The 19,437-nt window shown below is 38.3% G+C and overlaps 2 protein-coding genes across 3 annotated transcripts in view; one reads left to right on the forward strand and one right to left on the reverse strand.

Moving 5' to 3' along the window:
• Positions 1-12,666, reverse strand: part of CDC123 (cell division cycle 123) — a 126,162-nt gene extending 113,496 nt beyond the window's left edge. Inside the window, exons 1-3 of the mRNA XM_074194115.1 lie at positions 12,546-12,666; positions 11,738-12,068; positions 6,537-6,608 (exon numbers count right to left, since the gene is read on the reverse strand). Coding sequence (XP_074050216.1) covers positions 6,537-6,608; positions 11,738-11,811 — 146 coding nt within the window. The 5' untranslated portion in view covers positions 11,812-12,068; positions 12,546-12,666. The remainder of the gene's footprint in view (positions 1-6,536; positions 6,609-11,737; positions 12,069-12,545) is intronic.
• Positions 11,958-19,437, forward strand: part of NUDT5 (nudix hydrolase 5) — a 32,388-nt gene continuing 24,908 nt past the window's right edge. Inside the window, exons 1-2 of one of the 2 annotated variants that reach the window (XM_074194119.1) lie at positions 12,254-12,343; positions 14,445-14,525. The gene's annotated coding sequence lies outside the window, so the exon portion shown is untranslated. Of the gene's footprint in view, positions 12,344-14,444; positions 14,526-19,437 lie in introns of both variants that reach the window. The other variant, XM_074194118.1, reaches the window with a different exon arrangement.

Genomic DNA, 19,437 nt, shown 5'->3' on the forward strand with positions numbered 1-19,437 from the left:
AGGGAAGTTCTTCTGAGAAATGGGATACACTCAGACACACACAAACACAAGGTAACTGGGTTTGAGCATTGATGAATGCAAATGCAATGTTTGAATTTAGGCAGGTACTATGAAAATTAGAAATCTTGCTAGAAATTATATGAGGCTCCCATTCATTTAATCACAGATTTCTATATTTGAATCTCAAGAAATTTCTTGTTCTTCATCAAACAATTAAGTAACTTGAAAATGCCTTGCTGCTACTTTTATGAATAATATACCAGAACTTGACTATAATTTGAATGGACAAAATTTTGTAAAGATTAAAAAACATCGGGGCTAGGTGGCACAGTGGAAAAAGCACCAACCCTGGAGTCAGGAGTACCTGGGTTCAAATCTGGTCTCAGACACTTAATAATTACCTAGCTATGTGGCCTTGGGCAAGCCACTTAACCCCATTTGCCATGCAAAAACCTAAAAATAAAAAAAATAAAAAAATTCGACCTCAGATACTTAGTTTCCTGAGTGACCTTGGGCAAGTCACTTAGCCCCACTGCCTTGCAAAAACCAAAAAAAAAAAATCTTTAAAATATTTTTGATGCTTTTAACTTTTAGAGAATGCCTTAATTGTGACAAATTAAGAGAAAGAATGATGGTGCGGCAAATTTCTGAATTATCAAAAAGGGTCAGTTAAGTGTAGAAATTATGTAGCTGGAAAAGTAAGATTTTAATAAGTCATTGAGTTTAACAACAATATCTAAAATCAAACAAAGAAATATATTCAAGAAATAGAATCTGAAATATGGTTAAAAAAGGAAAAGGGAAAATTGTAAAGCCTGAGTAACTGGTTTGGAAGAACTGTAAAGAGTATAATGAGGCAAAGAAAAGATTAAAAGTATAAGATGATTTGGGTTTTTTGAACCATAAGAATGTGACTTTACTTAAATAGAAGAACTGAGAATGAAAGTTTTTTAACTTCACTTGAAAACCAATATGGGGGGAAAAGTAAACAGAGCTATGAGTCAATTATAGTTTATGGGCTCCTTCTAGGATTGTGGAACCCAAATTTCAACTGAATTAAAATGTGTTCATAATTATATTTGGGGTAAATTAAAATCTAACTTTAGACTGCCACTTTTGCATTCTTTGGCAATGGATTGGCTGAAAATAAGGGACTCTATAATGTGAAATGTTTGGAATGAATAGCATTTGTGTAAACTATAATACTATAGTATTAAAGTCATAAAACAGTACTACATAAATCTAGTGAATTCATTTTGATAACATTTTAAGTAAAATGTGTTTCTCTCCTAATTTGATGTTTAAGTTAAGTCAGAATTCATTATATTCTTTGGCAATAAGATAAGTTGGAGGGGCGGCTAGGTGGCGTAGTGGATAAAGCACTAGCCTTGGAGTCAGAAGTACCTGGGTTCAAGTCCGGTCTCAGACACTTAATAATTACCTAGCTGTGTGGCCTTGGGCAAGCCACTTAACCCTGTTTGCCTTACAAAAAAAAAAACCTAAAAATAAAAATAAGATAAGTTGGAAAAATGCATGAATTAGAGATTTGTTAACTGGGTAACTTGAAGCAGGTTATCTCACACTTCTGTGTATTCCATATGACTGCAAAGAGACAATACACTGCCTGGCATAGGGTAAAACCTATAGATGATAACTGTTATTATTGTTTCCTTAATTAGGAGTACATGCTTCATACCTGATAATTTTATATGTGGTTTTTTAAAATAGGAACAGTATATTATAAAACCAATAGTGAAAAGAAGATTAATTTTCTATGTAAGACCACTTGGACATACATATAACTAAGTCAAATTACCAAAACTGGTTTGTTTCAAGTTTCAAAAATATACTAATATTTTTGAGCAAACAAGTAAACTTTTTTATGCTGAACAATTTTTTAAATATGGATGTTAGTAGAATTTGAGCTGAAACTAAAAGACGGTCAGAAAAAAATTGTTTTAAAATCAGCTATTGGGGGCAGAGCCAAGATGGCGACAAGAACGGATCTTGTCTTAGGCGCTCTCTCATAAAACTCATAAGCTAAGGACTCTAAACTTTCGAGACAGAACCCAGGAGAGGGACCCAATGAGGCAGTTCTCCTATTCAAGATAACATGGAAAAGAGAAGAAAGGCTCTGCTCCCCGGGGTTGGAGGGGCGGCCCACCAAAGCAAAAGAACTTCAGCCTCCTGGAGGCAGCCCCAGGGCAGGGGGAGTTTCCTGAGCTACTTTCCAGGGAGCACAGGGCACAAATTGGGGGAACAGAGGGGGGACCTCTGCCAGAGGGAGCAGTGAATTCCAGCCCTCAGGGTACACAGCCAGCAGCTTGGCCAGCACAGCCCAGTTCCAGGAAACAGGCAGCCAGAGCCAGTAAGCAAGAGGCCCCAGGGCATGAGCCCAGTGAACCTAGGGAGGGGAGTGAAGAGAGAGAGACTGCCTAGCTCTGTCCTCTGCCCCTGGAACAGGACTCTGGGGCTCTGACCACATTCAGATCCTGATCACAGTCTAGGCCCCCCATAGAACAGCAGGGCCCCCACCCCACCTCAGCCCCATGGCAGAGGGGGGGGCACATACGGTCACTCACAGACCAGGAGAGAGGACAGAGCCTCACACACTGAGATCCTTGTGGGAGTGTCCCAAAAGCTCAGGAGGCACCCCAAAACCAGTGCCAGGCTGGGAAAATGAGTAAGCAGAGAAAAAACAGGAACACCATTGAGAAATATTTTGCATATGAGCCCAAGAAGGATCAAAATACTCAGTCTTAAGATGAGGAAGCACAAGCTCCTGCATCTAAAGACTCCAAGAAAAACAGAAATTGGGCTCAGGCTATGACAAAGCTCAAAAAAGACTTTGAAAATCAAATGAGGGAATTAGAAGAAAAACTAGGGAAAGAAATGAGAGAGATGCAGGAAAAACATGAAAATGAAGTCAGCAGCCTAGTCAAGGAAATCCAAAAAAATGCTGAAGAAAATAGCATGCTAAAAACCAGTTTAGGTTGAATGGATAAAATAGTTCAAAAAGTTATTGAGAAGAATGCTTTAAAAAGAAAAATTGGCCAGATGGAAAAAGAGATAAAGAAAACTCTCTGAGGAGAACAAATCTTTCAGACAAAGAATAGAACTCAGGGAACATGGCGATGACAGTCAGTCAACCTTAATGGACTTGTTCATTTCAACAGCACAATAATCAGGCATAATTTTGTGGTATCTTAGATGGAAAATGCCATCTGCATCCAGAGAAAAAATTGTGAAGTTTGAACAAAGACCAAAGACTATTATCTCTAATTTTTTTAAAAAAGTTATCTTATTAAATAATTTTGCTATCTCTTATACTTTATGTTTCTTCCTTAAGGATATGATTTCTCTTTCATCACATTCAATTTAGATCAATGTATAGCATGGAAACAATGTAAAGACTAACAGACTGCCTTCTGTTGGGGGTGGGGGGAGGGAAGCAAGATTAGGGGGAAAATTATAAAATTCAAAGTAAAATCTTTCTTAAAAAAACAAAGAATGAAATGATAAAAGTTGGGATGCTTTCAGAACATACTAGAAAGGCCGATATGAACTAATAAAAAGTAAAGTGAACCAAACCAGGAGAACCTTGTACACAATTATAACAATATTGTACAATGATCTTATGGTACAATGAGTTATTCTCAGCAAAATGATTGAGTGGAATAAAGTCTGAGATTTCTTCATTAGAATATTATAGATTGGAGAACAGTTAACAATGTGCCCCTCCTCCCTTCACAAAGCAACTTCTGGCATATTGGTGAAAAGTTAACTGTGACCCCACCTTATCTGTTGGAAGTCCTGATGACCATTCAATCCCTGGGGCTGAAAAAATAATCTGGTTTCAGTTTGAATTTTATGCTCTTTTGCCCAGATTAGTTTGCAGTCTAGAATGTAAAACTACATTCTTCATTAAGGAGGGTGGGTCAGTGCGGGGGCAGGAATCAGGTTAGGATGGGATTCTTGAGCCTTTTGCTTTTGCCTCAATCTCTGTAATTGATTGTGGCCCATTCCTGGAGAAACAAATAAAGCTTTCTCTTCACACCTTGAGAGATCTCTGAAATTTATTTAAGTGGCATTTGTCCCACACATGATGATCTAAGACAATTTCAAAGGACTTAATGATGAAAAAAATGCTATCCCCATCCAGAGGAAAAGAACTGGAATCTGAATGCAGACTGAAACTTAATTTTTTCACTTCCTTTATTTTTCCTGTTTTTGTTTTTTGTTTTTTTGCAACATGCCTGACATGAAAATATGGTTTGTATGATTTCACTTGTATAATTGATACCCCATTTCTTGTCTTCGCAATGGGTAGATGAGGGGTTGGGGGAAGAAAAGAATTCAGAACTCAAAAAAATCTTCTAAATAAATGTTAAAAATAAACTATATAAATTTTTTTAAATAAAGGGGAGACATACTACAGATGAGGTATGCTGTATGCACTTTCAGATGAGGTCACCATTTTATTAACTTGACTTATCTGTTTTACATGATTACAAGAAAAATCAACAGTCTGTGCAATCTGGGTATAATTTAATATGGGCATAAAATATTATGTATTAATATATTTCACCACATGAAAACAAAACATATCGATAAAACTTACATTAAAAGAAGAGATGGGGGGAAGGGTACTGCTGGACCCACAGGCCCCTGTTTGAGATATGAGTGGTACACAGCTTGGGGTAGGAGAGGAAAATGACCTTAAGAACATGTACCTGCCATACCCAGAAGCTGTCCAATGATAATAAGAACCTTTGAGTACAATCTTCTAACTGCCCTAGACTTAGTTGTACCTAAAATTTTATAGTCCTAGTAGCAGGAAATTTGTTTTTCACATATAGTAACTGAAATTTTTAACAGATGCAGTCACTATGCCCTTCACAAACTATCTGCTATACCAAGCTGTCCTAGAGGTACTGGGCTTTACTATTCTCTCTCCTTGCTTCAGATCCCACACATACTCAGGTACTTCCCATCTGACCTGCCCTAGAGAACTCCTAGACATTACCATCTACCCTGTATCAGAATCTGATGCCTCCTCTCCCTCAATTAGAATAGAAGATCTTTGAGAGCAAGGATTTTTCTATTTATATTCTTGGTTCTATGGTGATTGGCACAGAAGAGCTTAGTTAACAGTGTTTTAAAATTTCTTCAATATTATATAAATCACAAAAAAATATAAATAAATCCTCAATTTTAATGATTTTATTTGTTCTTTTAATATCTTTTAATTGATCTACAAAGTATAAATGCATGCATTTTAATAACATTATATTAATAAGATAAATGTTATTAAAACTTTAGTAAAATATTTTGGAGAACCATACTCCAGGTGGAGAAAAAGTCAATTACCCCTCAAAAACTGACACAAAGGGCACTCTGGGGAGCATATTTAATAATAATCAAAAGCATTTTAAAATCACGATTTTTATTAACTTCTAGTATACCTCATTTGTGAAACAAAGTTTGTATGATTCAAATTAATAAAGGTATCCCAGAAGAGAATGTGAAAAAAACTGTATCTTAACATTTACCTAAATCTACCTACAAACTAAAATTGTTAGCACAAACAACTTTTTTTGTACAAAAAGATTTTTAAATAATTTCTAACCTTAATTTTCAGTCTCTTCTATAATAAATCTAATATAAAAATCTGTAGTTTTTTCTAAGGGCTCAAGAAATTGAGGATTCTTTCAATATACCTTCAATTTTAGCATTTTAATTTTTTAATGTTCATTTTAATTGTTGAGTCATTTTGTTTCCTAGCTTATATATACTATGTTTGAGAATAAAAAAAAATTAAATTCCTAAAAAAACCATGTAAGTTAGAATTACCTGACACCCTAAAACTTTACCCTATAATTAATGAGGTTTTTTCAAGTTGTCAAGAATCTGAAGATTGCAGATAGACATATAACTAAGATGTAAAATCCCTGAAAGTCCATTCATCAAATATGTGGGAGGACACAAACCAATTCTATTTGAAATAAATGATATATTTTTGAGATTTTAGAAACAGTAGCTTTAACAGAACCAATAATTCTCCAACTTTCAACATGCTTCTGCAGGTCACATTGCAGGTCACATTGCATCAATGATCCAAGAAAGCAAGAAATGACAGTAATATTTTTACCCTCTACCTAAAAATTACAATGAGTTACAACACAGTCACTGTTTAAGATCACCCAGCCTGAAAGGATTTCAACAAATTCAAGCTGGTAACGTACTAAAAGCCTCATTTTATATTGAAGCTGAACTAAGGTCACATAACTAATAATTAGGAAAGTAGAGGGAATAAATAATGTAAAGACTGCTGGCTTGAGAGTTAAGGAAGGATAGAATACAGAGCCAAGAAGCAATAGCTGTTAGAAAAAATGGAGGCAATCAACAGTACTAGATCAATAGATCTATAAGAAAGCGAAATTAAGTTAATTCTTGAAGTGGAAGATGTCAAGATTTAGTTTTTTATAGGATTTTATGATAATTTAAAATAATTTAAAAGTTCAGTCATACTTTACCTTCCTGAGACCACCAGAGTTCCATCATCAAGTAAATAATCCTTCACATTTTGAGGAAGTGGAAGAATGACACTTAGGGAAAAAAAAAAGGGAAAGGTATCATTTAGAAAGACAAATATAGTATAATAAAAATTAGATAAATAGCATAAACTCTGTTATTTGGAGGACTGCTCATCCTTTTCACTTTTAATGAACAAAAGATGTTAAAAATACTTATAGCATTTTAAATATCTAGTTTCAGATATCTAAATATAAACAATTCTTGCCTTAACTAAACTGGATTCTTCTAATTGCCCTATCTAATTCAGAATAAAACAAAATCATAAAAGCAGTTATCCAGAAATATCAATATACATGGGCATAATATCCATCATGTGATGCCAAAAAATATAAAGTACAACAGATATATTTGATACATAGGAGAAACAGTAGAAGGGTGAACAATATTCAACAATCTTATTGAAAAATAGTAACAGATAAAAAGAAACTATTTGAAACAGTTTCTTTGCAAATTCTAAAATACTACATCAATGTCAGTAATTATTATGCTATTCCCAAAGCCACATAAATTCATTACCAAGTGGACAATCTATTGGCAATCAGTCCTGAGTTACTCAAAAAGTCCAATTACAACAAAGTGGAAAAAAACAATAACAAAACAATTGCAATATAACAAACACAGTGAAATTATGGTGACCTGGCATGGCTCTCTGCAGACTGATACACACACACACACACACACACACACACACACACACAAACACACAAAGTCTTTTTCTTTTCTTAATCCTAAACCAAATTTTCTAAACTACTTTCACTATCCTCTCCTATACTCACCTTTACATAGAAGTCACTGGATACTAAAGTATAATACTGATTCATTTGAAAGGTCTTAATGAGTTTATCACAAAATTTCAAACAACAAGCAAAAACCTATTTTCATAGTGGTCTTTTGGCAAATGTGTATAGGATGAACAAAGGTCGAACGGTCTGTGGACCTTTAATACACAGGACTGAGGATAATTTTGTATTTTTCTTAGTTAAATGTTGATAGTCAAAGAATTCACTAGTCAACAGATACAGGCAATTAATTCTCTCTGTAATGAACTAGAATCGCACTTGATCCTTACATCTATAGCCCTATATCTCTTCTGCCCTCTGTCATTAAACTCCTTGAAAAGGCCATTTATATGTCAAGTGCCTCCTCTCTCTCTCTCTCTCTCCCTAGCAATTCCACTTTAACCACATCATTCCATCACAGCTTCTCTCCTCCAAATTACCAATGATGCTTTGATTGCCAAATCCAATGGTCCTTTCTCAATCCTCATTCTCCTTGACCTCTCTGTAGCACTCTACACTGTTAATCACCCTCTCTTAAGTTTTCAAGACACTGCTCTCTCTCCTAGTTCTCCTATCTGTCTGACTGCTCCTTTGCTGGATCCTCATCCAAAACATACCCACTAATCATCACTGTTACTCAGTCCTATGTCCTCTTTCCTTCTCCCTTTATAATATTTCACTTGGTGATCTCAATAAGTCCACTTTTTAAAAAAAATTTATTTAAGACAATGGTGTTAAATGACTTGAACAAGGTCTAGGCAATTAAGTGTCTGAGGCCACATTTGAACTCAGATACTCTTGACTCCAGGACCAGCTCTATCCACTGTGCCACCTAGCTGCCCTTGCACTGACTTTTAACTTTAATTAACACCTCTCTGCTGATGATTCTTATGTTTACCTATCCTCCCCAACCACTCTGCTGACCTCAAATCTCACATCTGCTATTGTCTTTTAGACATCTCAAACTAAAGTCCAGTAAATATCCTAAACTAAATATATCCTAAATAGAATAATCATTTCTTTCCAAAACCTTCTCTATCCCCTCACATTCCCTGTTGGGGGCCAGGGTCTCTAAGCTGTTTGACACAGTCACAGCAAGAAGACTCAAGGCAGTCACACTGCCTGATGGAACATTTCCTATATATATATATATATGTATATATGTATATATACATATATATATATATACATATATATAAATATATATATACAGAGAGAGAGAGAGAGATTTCATGCATACAATATTTATAGGTTTATTATTGATTGCAATATTTACTCACCCTAATAGTGGAATGACTATAAAGAAAGGATTTCAGAAAAATTCCTTGAATAAAACAGATTGTAAACTCTGTCCAAATTTAACAGGACTGCCTCTCCCTGAGGCATACAAAAGGCTTCAACATTATGAAATCTCTGAAAAACCCAACACTGGGAATTCCAAGGAGATGTCAGAATATATACAGGGAAAACAGATACAAGATGGGTCAGAAAGAATTCCAGAGAAATTGACAGTTTTACCCCCCCTAACCAAACAGAGGAATATATGAAAGATAGTGAGAAAATAGTTAGTACAGGTGACCGATATGTGAACTCCAGCAGCCTTAGTTTCATGGGAAAGATTAAAAAAAGTCACAGAAACCGTGGTACCAACAAGGCCTGAAAGAAAAATTAGTTATTGTAAGAGTTAATGGATGGGTGGACAAGCATAAAGACCCTCACTAAAGATTGTTAAGGAACTGTATCGAAAAACATTACTTACACAAAAAACATAAAAAACTTTCCATTAAAAGAATTGCTTAATTAATAACTTTAAATGAATTAACAATTAGACAATGTAGTAATAAATAAGGTAATAGACAGGTTGAGGTCATCATGGTCTGAGTAGGGATAAGAAATCATTTAACTATATGATTATTAATTAAACTTGTAATCACATGATTAAAACTTGTAACCATATGAACTATAAGATTGATCATGAAAATTGTACACTTTTGTAACCAAGGAAATGATCTTAGCTTGCTTGCTCAAAACATACATGATTCTGAAACTATAAAAATAAATCCAAGCAGCTGACAGTCAGTCAACCTGCTCCTGCCTTTACCCCCTTGTTGACTCAACTCATTTTGCCAACTATCCCTCCTGTCAGGTTCCAAGGACCCCTCAGAGGCTGGACCCCTGCACTTCCCTATTTTGTAGGGATAACAACAATCTTCTAGATTCAAAACCTAGGTGTAACCCTGGATTCTTAACTATCCCTAAGTCCCCCACCCCCATTAGTCAATCTAATGCCAAGGCCTGTCAATTTGCAACATTTCTTGAATATATACTTCCTTTCCTCTTGATACTGCCACCACTCTGTTGCAGACCCTCATCATCTCATGCCTAGATTACTGCTGGAGAAGCTACCTACCTACTTCAAGGCTCTCCCCACTCAAATCCATCCTCCATGAAGCTATCAGAGTGATAATCCTGAAACTAAGGTCCAGCCAAGATACTCATCACTTTCATCTCTAGGATTAAATTAAAAAAATGCCTGTTTGGCATTCAAAAATCTTCATAAATAAGCACCCTCCCCCCCCCACAACCTTCCAATCTTCTTATACCTCACTCCCACTGCTGACAAGAGGCCTCCTTGCTGTTCTCTCAACTCCAGGGAGTTTCTCGGGCTGTCCCATACCTGGAATGCTCTTCCTCCTCATCTATGCCTCCTGGAGTCCTGGGTTCCCCTTGAAGTTCCCAATCTCTATTAATGCCACTGCCTTTTCTCTTTAAATTATTTTCTCTATACCCTGTATATAATTTGTCTGTAGCTAATATGCTTACTTGATGTCCCTACCCTTGGATTGTGAACTCCTTCAAGTAGATGTCTTGGGTTTTTGCCTTTTTTCCCCCCTTAGAACAGTACTTGGCCTAAAATAGGTATTTAATAAATACTGATTGACTAAATGACTTACTGGTCAGGCTGGTGTTCAGTCTGTTATCAGGACTTTACCCAAAACCTCACAATGGAACAATCTGAATGAGCTTATATTCCATTAGGCTAACAATAAGGTATCAGATGTCTGTCAAAGGACGTCTGAATAATTATGACAAATGAATGTCAAGGAATACATTCTGCTAAGAAATGATGAAGGGCTATCCCAATTCTAAAGAACTAATGATGAAACGTGCTATTCACCTCCAGATGGAAAATCTAATGAACTCACTATGTATATTAAAGTATATTTTCTTCTTTTTTTTTTAAGTTTTTGCAAGGCAATGGGGTTAAGTGGCTTGCCCAAGGCCACACAGTTAGATAATTATTAAGTGTCTGAGCCAGGATTTGAACATTTTTGGTAAATTACTCAAGAGCTAGAAAATATAAAAAAATAAAACTGGAAGACTATCAAGGGGAAAAATGTGTACCAGTGTCAATGTATTATAAAATAGTAATCATCTGGTGGCTAGGTGGCACAGTGGATAAAGCACCGGCCCTGGAGTCAGGAGTACCTGGGTTCAAATTCTGCCTCAGACACTTAATAATTACCTAGCTGTGTGGCCTTGGGCCCCACTGCCTTGCAAAAAAAAAAATCTAAAAAAAATGGTAATTATGTAAAACTATCTGGAGTGGCTAAGAAATAGGGTGGTGGATCGATGAAACAGATCATGGTGATAAACGTCCATATTTATCTGGTGTTTGATAAACCCAAAAGATCCAAACTTTGAGGACAAGAACTCATTATTTGCCAAAAACTGCTGGGAAAACCTGGAAAACAGTATGGCAGAATCCTTACGGTATAGACCAACATCTCACACCTTATACAGAGAACAGGTCAAAATAAAAAAATTGGGGGGCAGCTAGGTGGCCTAGTGGATAAAGCACCGGCCCCGGAGTCAGGAGGACCTGGGTTCAAATCCGGTCTCAGATGCTTAATAATGACCTAGCTGTGTGGCCTTGGGCAAGCCACTTACCTAAAAAGAAAAAAAAAGAAAGAAAATAAAAAAACTGCCGGGTGGGGCGGCTGGGTGGCGCAGTGGATGGAGCACCGGCCCTGGGGTCAGGAGGACCTGGGTTCAAATCCGACCTCAGACACCAGCTGTGCGGCCACTTCACCCGCTCCCCGCGGCGGCCCTCCGGGGCCCCCCAGGTCTCGGGCTCCGGGACCCAGGCCCCGCCTCTAACTTGCCTGGCATCGCCATCCCGCCGGGCAGGGCGGCTTTTCAGGGTCTCGGGGTTTAAGTCTTCCGCACGCCCCCCCACCCCCACCCCGCCTGAGTTCTCTCCACTTCCGGTCCTCCCCCGCCCCGACCCCTACTCCTGCCCGCAGTCCCAGCTGCAAACTCCGAAGCCAAGGTCAGGCCGCAGGGAAGCGCCGGCTCACCTCCTGATGGTGAGGTTCCTGAACAGCGGGTACCAAGCCGAGAACTGACAGTGGAGCACCTGCTCTTTCTTCATGTTGCCGCTTCCGCCGCCGCCGCCGCCGCCCGCTTCGCTTCCTTCCACGCGGAACGGCCCCACCGGGAGCCCCGCAGAGCCGACCGGACGCTTTTCTTGGAGCGCTTTTCCGGTCCGGTGACCCGGAGCGGAGAGGAAGTGGGGAGGGGGAGAAGGGACAGAGGGGAGACACGTGGAGTGGAAGAGGTCGGGGCGCAGGGCCGCTGTTCCAAGCCCGGGGGAGCTCAGGCAGCTTCCGTCGGAGACTTCTGAGGAAGCTGCGGAGGGAAAAGACAGACTCAGGAGCTGGTTTGCATTTCTCCGAGTCGCCGTGACCCGGAAGAAAAAGCGCCGAGACGCCCCCTCCCCCTCCCTCCGCGGTCCGGACGGGCTTGTACGGGTGCCGAAAGGCCGCCCGCGCTCTCCGTCTTCCATTCACGGCCGGAGGCGGCTGGGACCTGGTGGCTGGCACGGGCTCGGCCTGCAGCCGCAGCTCTGCTCCCGTCCCCTCCCCGGCGAGACGCTCTTCCCGGCACCCGTCGCCCCGGGGCAGGTAATTCACCCCCGGACGGGGCTCTGCACGGAGCCGCCCGGGCCGAGTGGGTGTGCGCGCCCCTCCGAGGCTGGGGCTGGGGATGGGGATGGGGGACGGGGGACAAACGCCCTTTGAAAGGCGCCCGGAGCAGCCGCCGCAGCTGGGCCGTCCTGGGGGAGCGGATGTTGGAGCCAGAGGAAACCTCCTCGGCCCCCCTTACCCTCCAGATGAAGGCGGCCTCGGGGATACAGAATTGCCCGGCCCGCGCGGAGGGAAGCGTGTGACCTCCGCTCGTGTTCGCGCTCGGTGTTTCTCTGGACCCGTGTGCCTTCACTTGTTTTGGGAGCAGAAGCAGCAAGAAATGTAATAAAACCTATTTAGGTTGCGAGGAGCCAATACCTTGTACGTTGTGTTTCCCTTCCCCTCTCCCCAAAAATTATTCTTTTGAATTAGGAATACTATTTTAAAGCTGTCTGAGACAAAATACAACTTTAACCTGGACTTGGAAAAGGTAACTTCCCGAGTCGGGGAGGGGTGGAACACACCGACTCAGAAACTGGAGATTTCTGCTATTGATACCCCATAAACCATGGGGTTAACTCCCGTGGCACATTAGAGTCATATTCTGACTCTTATCACACAAGCTCCCAAATGATTTTGTGGAAGCACCCTCCCCCTCCATTGGCCTAGCCTCTCCCACCACGTGAGAATTTTCTTTTTTTAAATTTTTTTTTTTTTTGCAAGGCAGTGGGGTTAAGTGGCTTGCCCAAGGCCACACAGCTAGGGAATTATTAAGTGTCTTGAGGTCAAATTTGAACTCAGGTTCTCCTGACTCCAGGACCAGTGCTCTATCCGATGCGCCACCTAGCCACCCGAGAGTTTTCTTAATAAATATTTGAGTGAATGAGTAGTAGCCTTTTAATTTAAAAGCACCAATGTATGTGTGTGGAGGGGGGTATTTTACAAAATTATAGAACATAAAGTGTAAATTTTGATGAATAAAATTCCACACATGTGCCCAAAGACTTTAACCTGAGTTTATTGTATTAAATTACCATTCACAGTATTCAAGCATTTGTTGATTATGTGTTTTTTTTAAACTAATCTAGCTCCACATATTTCGAATCCCTAAGACTTTTCCCCTGTTACAGCAGTTGATTTTTAGGTTTTCTTATAAGCTAAGGTGGCACAGTGGATAGAGCAACCACCCTGGAGTACCTGAGTTCAAATCCAGCCTCAAATACTTAATAATTTACCTAGCTGTATGGCCTTGGGCAAGCCATTCAAACCGATTTGCCTTGCAAAAAACCTAAATAATAACAATAATAATAATAATAACAAAAAGTTATGTTTACATTTTATCAGCTGGTATTTATTAAATGCCTCTCATATGCCTAGTGAATTGTGCTATGTACTAGGGATATCAAAAAAAAAATCTAAAACAGACTTTGCTCTCAGAGCTTACATTCTAATAGAGGAGAATCCAGGTACATTATTGATACATTATAAAATACTTACCTAGTAGATATCTTGTGACCTTACAGGGGAAGAGATTATCATTTGAATGGGACAGGAAAAGGCCTCTTATCAGGTGGCAGGCACTTGGGCTGTCTCAAAGAGCACCAGGGATTCTAAAAGGTAGAAATGACGGGAGAAGTATTCTGGGCATGGACAATGGCCAAGTACAAAGGCATTAAAATGGAATAAGTAGTGACATATTTGAAAGGCAAGGTAACCCAGTATAACTGGACTGTAGAATTTGTGGAAATAATGTGGAAAAAGACTGGGAAGTAGAAAAGGGCCAAGTTATGTTTGTATTTGATCCTAAGGCAATAGGGAGTTACTGGAGTTTGAGTAAAGAAAGTGGTGTAACATGGTCATTACTGTGCTTTTGGTCAGTAAATAATTGTATGACATAGTGAATGAGATATTCTTAAGATGAAAATGAAGGGTAATCTGCCTATCAAACTTAACAATAAATACTTTGGAGTGTAAGCTTATCAGCAGGGAAGTGTTATTACCCCAGTTTATTAAAAAATCTTATAAAAACTGTCATAGAGTCTGAAATCTGCTAAAAGGGACCTTAGACATCATCCAATCCAAACTTCTCTTTTTACAGATGAAAGAACAGAGGCCCAGGGAGATGAAATTACTTGTCAAGGGCCACATAGTAAGCATCAAAGCTGAAATTTGAACAAAGGTGTGTACTCCCAAGACCAACACGTTTTCCACTATGCCTGCTCTTCCTTCAAACTGAGGCATTGCTGATGTAGGCAAAGTACATTTTAAATTTGGGATTCTCATTACAACTCTTGACATATCATTCCCTTTAGTTTAATCTTCCCATTTCGAATATACGATAACCTTAACAGTTTTTCATCTGTTTGTATCACAGAAGTATACCTACTTCATACCTACTCTTTTATCTAGATTAGCTCTTGCTAGTATGTCACCAAAGTACTTGTTTTTTTCTCCTTAGGACAGTGAGTTAGTGAACTATTATTTATCTAAATATGCCAGTGATGATGGAGAAAGTGGCCATCATGGCAAGCAGATTGGGGTGATTCCTAAGGGTGCCCATGCTGACTCTATCCAAGTTCTATAAGATACTAATTGTTATTTTTGTTAGACTCCAAAAGCAACCAACATCAAACATAGCCAGTAGATGGTCATCCAGCCTCTACCTTTTTTTTTTTTTTTTTTTTTTTTTTTTTTTTTAGTTTTTGCAAGGCAATGGGGTTAAGTGGCTTGCCCAAGGCCATATATCTAGGTAATTATTATGTGTCTGAGGCCGGATTTGAACTCAGGTACTCCTGACTCCAGGGCCGGTGCTCTATCCACTGCGCCACCTAGCCGCCCCCAGCCTCTACTTTCAAAAGATTTTCTGGGATGGTTTCACCTTTCCAAGCAGTCCACTCTACTCTTGGGCAGCTCTAATTGCTAGCAAATTTTTCCTGACATGAAGCCTAAATTTACCTCTTGGCAACTTCTAGCCATTGTTCCTATTTCTGCCCTCTGGGATCAGCCCAAGCATATCTATCCCTCTTTGACACATCAGCCCTTCACATGCATGACCATATGGCCTCTTGAGTCTTTTAGCTAAACATCCCAGTTCTTTACATGACATAGCAAGTTTTCTGACTAGGGCAGAGATCATAAAATCAATGACCTCATTATTCCCCAAATATGGCTTTACTTGCCATATCACACTGCTGACTGACCACAGAGCTTATAGTCTACTAAAGTTTCTGGATCTTTTTTCAAACTACTACCTAATCAGGTCTCATTCAATATCTACAAAATTGATTTTTTTTTTAACCCAAAAGATTTGATATTTATCCCTATAGAATTTCATCTATTTTATAATGTTTAGGCCAGTCAAGATCATTTTGGATCCCAAATGCTATCCATTATATTAACTGTCCCTCCATGCTTATGTCATCTGCAGATTTGATGAGCATGCCATCTCTGACCTTAAGCTATGGTTGAAAATGTTAAACAATACAGGATCAAATAAGATAATCAGTGAGCACTCCACTAGAGACCCGCCAAGTCTTTAGAGAACCAGTAAAGTTTCTCACCCGGACACTTAGACTTGCAAGTCTCCCTATTTGGCTTCTGCCTCTGCTTTCTCCTCACTCCAGTTTATCCTACACACAATTGTCAAAAGGGATTGTTTTCCATATCATAGTTCTAACCATATCACTTCTCACTCAATGTTTCTTTATTATTTCTAGGATCCTCTATTTGGCATTTAAAGCTCTTCAAAAATCTGACCCCTTCCTCCATTTTCTTTCAATATTCTTATATATATATTAGCCCCCTTCACCCTTTCTGATGGAATACTTATTGGCATACTTAGTCACACAGACTCTCCTCAGTCTCCCTCCTTCATGCTTTTTTTTGTTTGTTTGTTTGTTAGGGGTTTTTTTCCCCAAGGCAAATGGAGTTAAGTGGCTTGCCAAGGCCGAACAGCTAGGTAATTATTAAGTGTCTGAAGCCAGATTTGAACTCAGGTACTCCTGACTCCAGGGCCGGTGCTCTATCCACTGTGCCACCTAGCCACCCCTCCATGCTTTTTTACTATCATGCCTGAGAATGTGCTCACTCACTTGCTCTCTCTCTCTCTTTCTCCTTCCACATCCTGGAATCACTGGATTTCCTTTTAGATTACCTTTTCCTCAGTTCCTTTAACAGTTAGTGCTTTCCCCTTGTATTAGTCGTGTGTGTGTGTGTGTGTCTGTGTGTGTCTGTGTGTGTCTGTGTATTATGCACCTACTATCTCTCCTATTAGAATGTAAAAACCTTAAGGGGAAAGGACTTTGTATTCCCCAACTCTTAATATAATTCATGGACTTAGTAACTAATAAATGCTTGTGGATTTTATTTAAATGCTGTTATTCAAAGTCCAAGAACAAGGTCCAAGGACTATTTCCTTTAATTTAGGGGGGGGGAAACCTGGTATCTTATTGTCTGATCTTGTTATCTCTCATACTTTATGTTTCTTCCTTAAGGATATTTCTCTTCACACTCAATTTGGATCAGTGTATAACATGGAAACAATGTAAAGACTGACAAATTGCCTTCTGTGGGGATGAGGGAAGGGAAGTAAGATTAGGGGGGAAATTGTAAAACTCAAAATAAATAAAATCTTTAATAAATGTTGCTACTCAATTTTTAAAAGAATAACTTAACACGCATCCACTTCCAGATAGAGGGGCACAGACTTAGAATACAGATTCAGATTTTTTTTATGCAGTATAGTAATTTTTTTTATTTTTTTTTTTTATTTTTTTTTTTTTTTTTACAAAATGGGTTTGTTTTTCTGGCTTTCTTAATTGGGAGTCAGGGAGGAAAAGGTGGAAGGAAAAGAGAAAAGTGGACCTGAAAATAAAATTGATTAAAATTCTGGAAGAATAGAATAGTTTGACATTCCTTGTCAAATGCTTTGCTCAAATTAAAGTTCATATAGATAATAGCAGTAATAGTCATTTTCTAAGTTAACCTTATAACCTTATCAGTCATCACTATTTTGGTGGTAGGATCAAACTCCAGACATATTTAACTTGTTAGTCAAATTGAAAGTGAGAATAACTGTTGCTTAAGCTTTCTTCATTTGGCACTTCTCTGCAGTCTACTGTTCAATGGCTGAAATGGGAATATATAGGAATATATAACTCTTATCTTAATTTCTAGATGGCACAGAGTATAGAGCACTGGCCTTGGAGTCAGGAGGATAGTTGTTTGAATCCAGCCTCAGACACTTGACGACACTTACTAGCTTTGTGACATTGGGCAAGTTGCTTAACCCTGATTACCTCAAATCCAGGGCCATCTCCAGTCCTTCTGATGCATATCTGGTCACTGGACCCAGATGGCTCTGGAGGAAAAAGTGAGGTTGGTGACTTAGCACAGCTCCCCCTTACTCAAATCCAATTCACGTGCTTATCATGACATTACCTCCTCTGACATATTCAGTTAAACAGAAATATGAAGAGAAATGAGCTGTGGAATATTCTTTTGAGGTCAGCAACTTTGTTTGAGATGGACATTTCCATCTCAAAAACGATGCTGACCGTTAAATTAATTATATATTTAGAAATAACTGAAGTAGATTAAGTCTAAGACTAATGAGAGATGAATCCTATTCTTTTCTCAAAGTATAGTATATAAGAATGATGACAACAGGAGCACAACTTTTATGTAAATTTACAGTGCCTTGACTAATTTTCTTTTAATATGCCATGTGAATTTATAGCGTCCTTTATTCAATAAAGTTAAGGGTTTTTAACTGAAATAGAGTACCCTTAAAAGGTATAAATGCTAGTCAGTATATTCTGGTTCTGTGACAGCATAACGTATTGATGTGTAAAGAAAATCCAAATGGCTTTATTTTCTATCTCCCTTAAAGTTATTTTCTTTTCTTTTTTTTTTTTTAGGTTTTTGCAAGGCAAATGGGGTTAAGTGGCTTGCCCAAGGCCACACAGCTAGGTAATTATTAAGTGTTTGAGACCGGATAAAATTATTTTCTTAATGAAGTAAAGTCAAGAATTAATTTCTTGGGCAGGTTTAAATGTCTTAGTTTCTCCTAAGGAATATACGATATTCAAGGCCCCATTTGGTCCATACAATAGGTGCATAAAATAAATTAATATACAGATACAGATAGCCAGAAAATATTTTATCAGTTTCATTTTGATTTTAATACTAAGCTTCTTGTAAAAGAACCTTTGGTAATGCTACCTATATTATTTAAAATTGGTGGTGTTTGTTTCTTGCCTTAAAAAGGCAAGTGAAGTCTACCCTTAAATGATGAAAATCATTTAAAACCTATGCTTTTCTTTCCTTAAGTTGTCTTTTGATATTTTGTCTCCCAAATTTAGTTCTAAAATATTGTGTCCTGATAGTCATCATGGATTTAAAATATAATTTCGATTCTATCTTAGAACTTTTTTTCTTTCCCAGAATTGAATGATGGTATATGAAAATAGCCAGCCTTTCTTTCACTGGCTCTGTTGTACATTGATTGTAGAATTGCCAGTTTAGAACCATATGGGGTTTTGATCCTCTTAGGCTCTGAATAATTCAATCTAAGTTTACTGGAAAATGAGCCAGAACTCCCAGGTAAGTCTTTCTCACCATTGGGACCAGAATGAATCTAAAAGTATAGTCTCTACTCACCAAAATGTAGTTGGTCTTTGTTAAACTTAAACAAGACAAATAGCTGTGGATATTAAATGTTCTATACAGTTTAACTTATTTTCAGACACTAATTTCTATAGCTTCCCCTATTTTTCCATGAGGGAAAGTCATTTGACACACAAAACTATAGACTATAAAGTATATTAAGTTATATAACTATTATCTACAATTTAGTGTTATTAAGTAGAGATTGGATGTTTCATTTTTTATTTGACCTCACATTTTTATTTTTAAATTCCATGTGATCTGACATTCTTTTTTTTCTTGATATTTTAGTTTTCCAATTACATGTTGTAAAAATTTTTTCAACACTCATCCACATGCATATTTATAAGTTACCTAATTTTCTTCCACCCTACCTTCCCATCCCCCTCCCATCAGCCAAGAACAATCTAGTGAACATCGTACAT

Source organism: Macrotis lagotis, chromosome 7 (genome assembly GCF_037893015.1).
Source record: "Macrotis lagotis isolate mMagLag1 chromosome 7, bilby.v1.9.chrom.fasta, whole genome shotgun sequence".
NCBI lineage: Eukaryota > Metazoa > Chordata > Mammalia > Peramelemorphia > Peramelidae > Macrotis > Macrotis lagotis.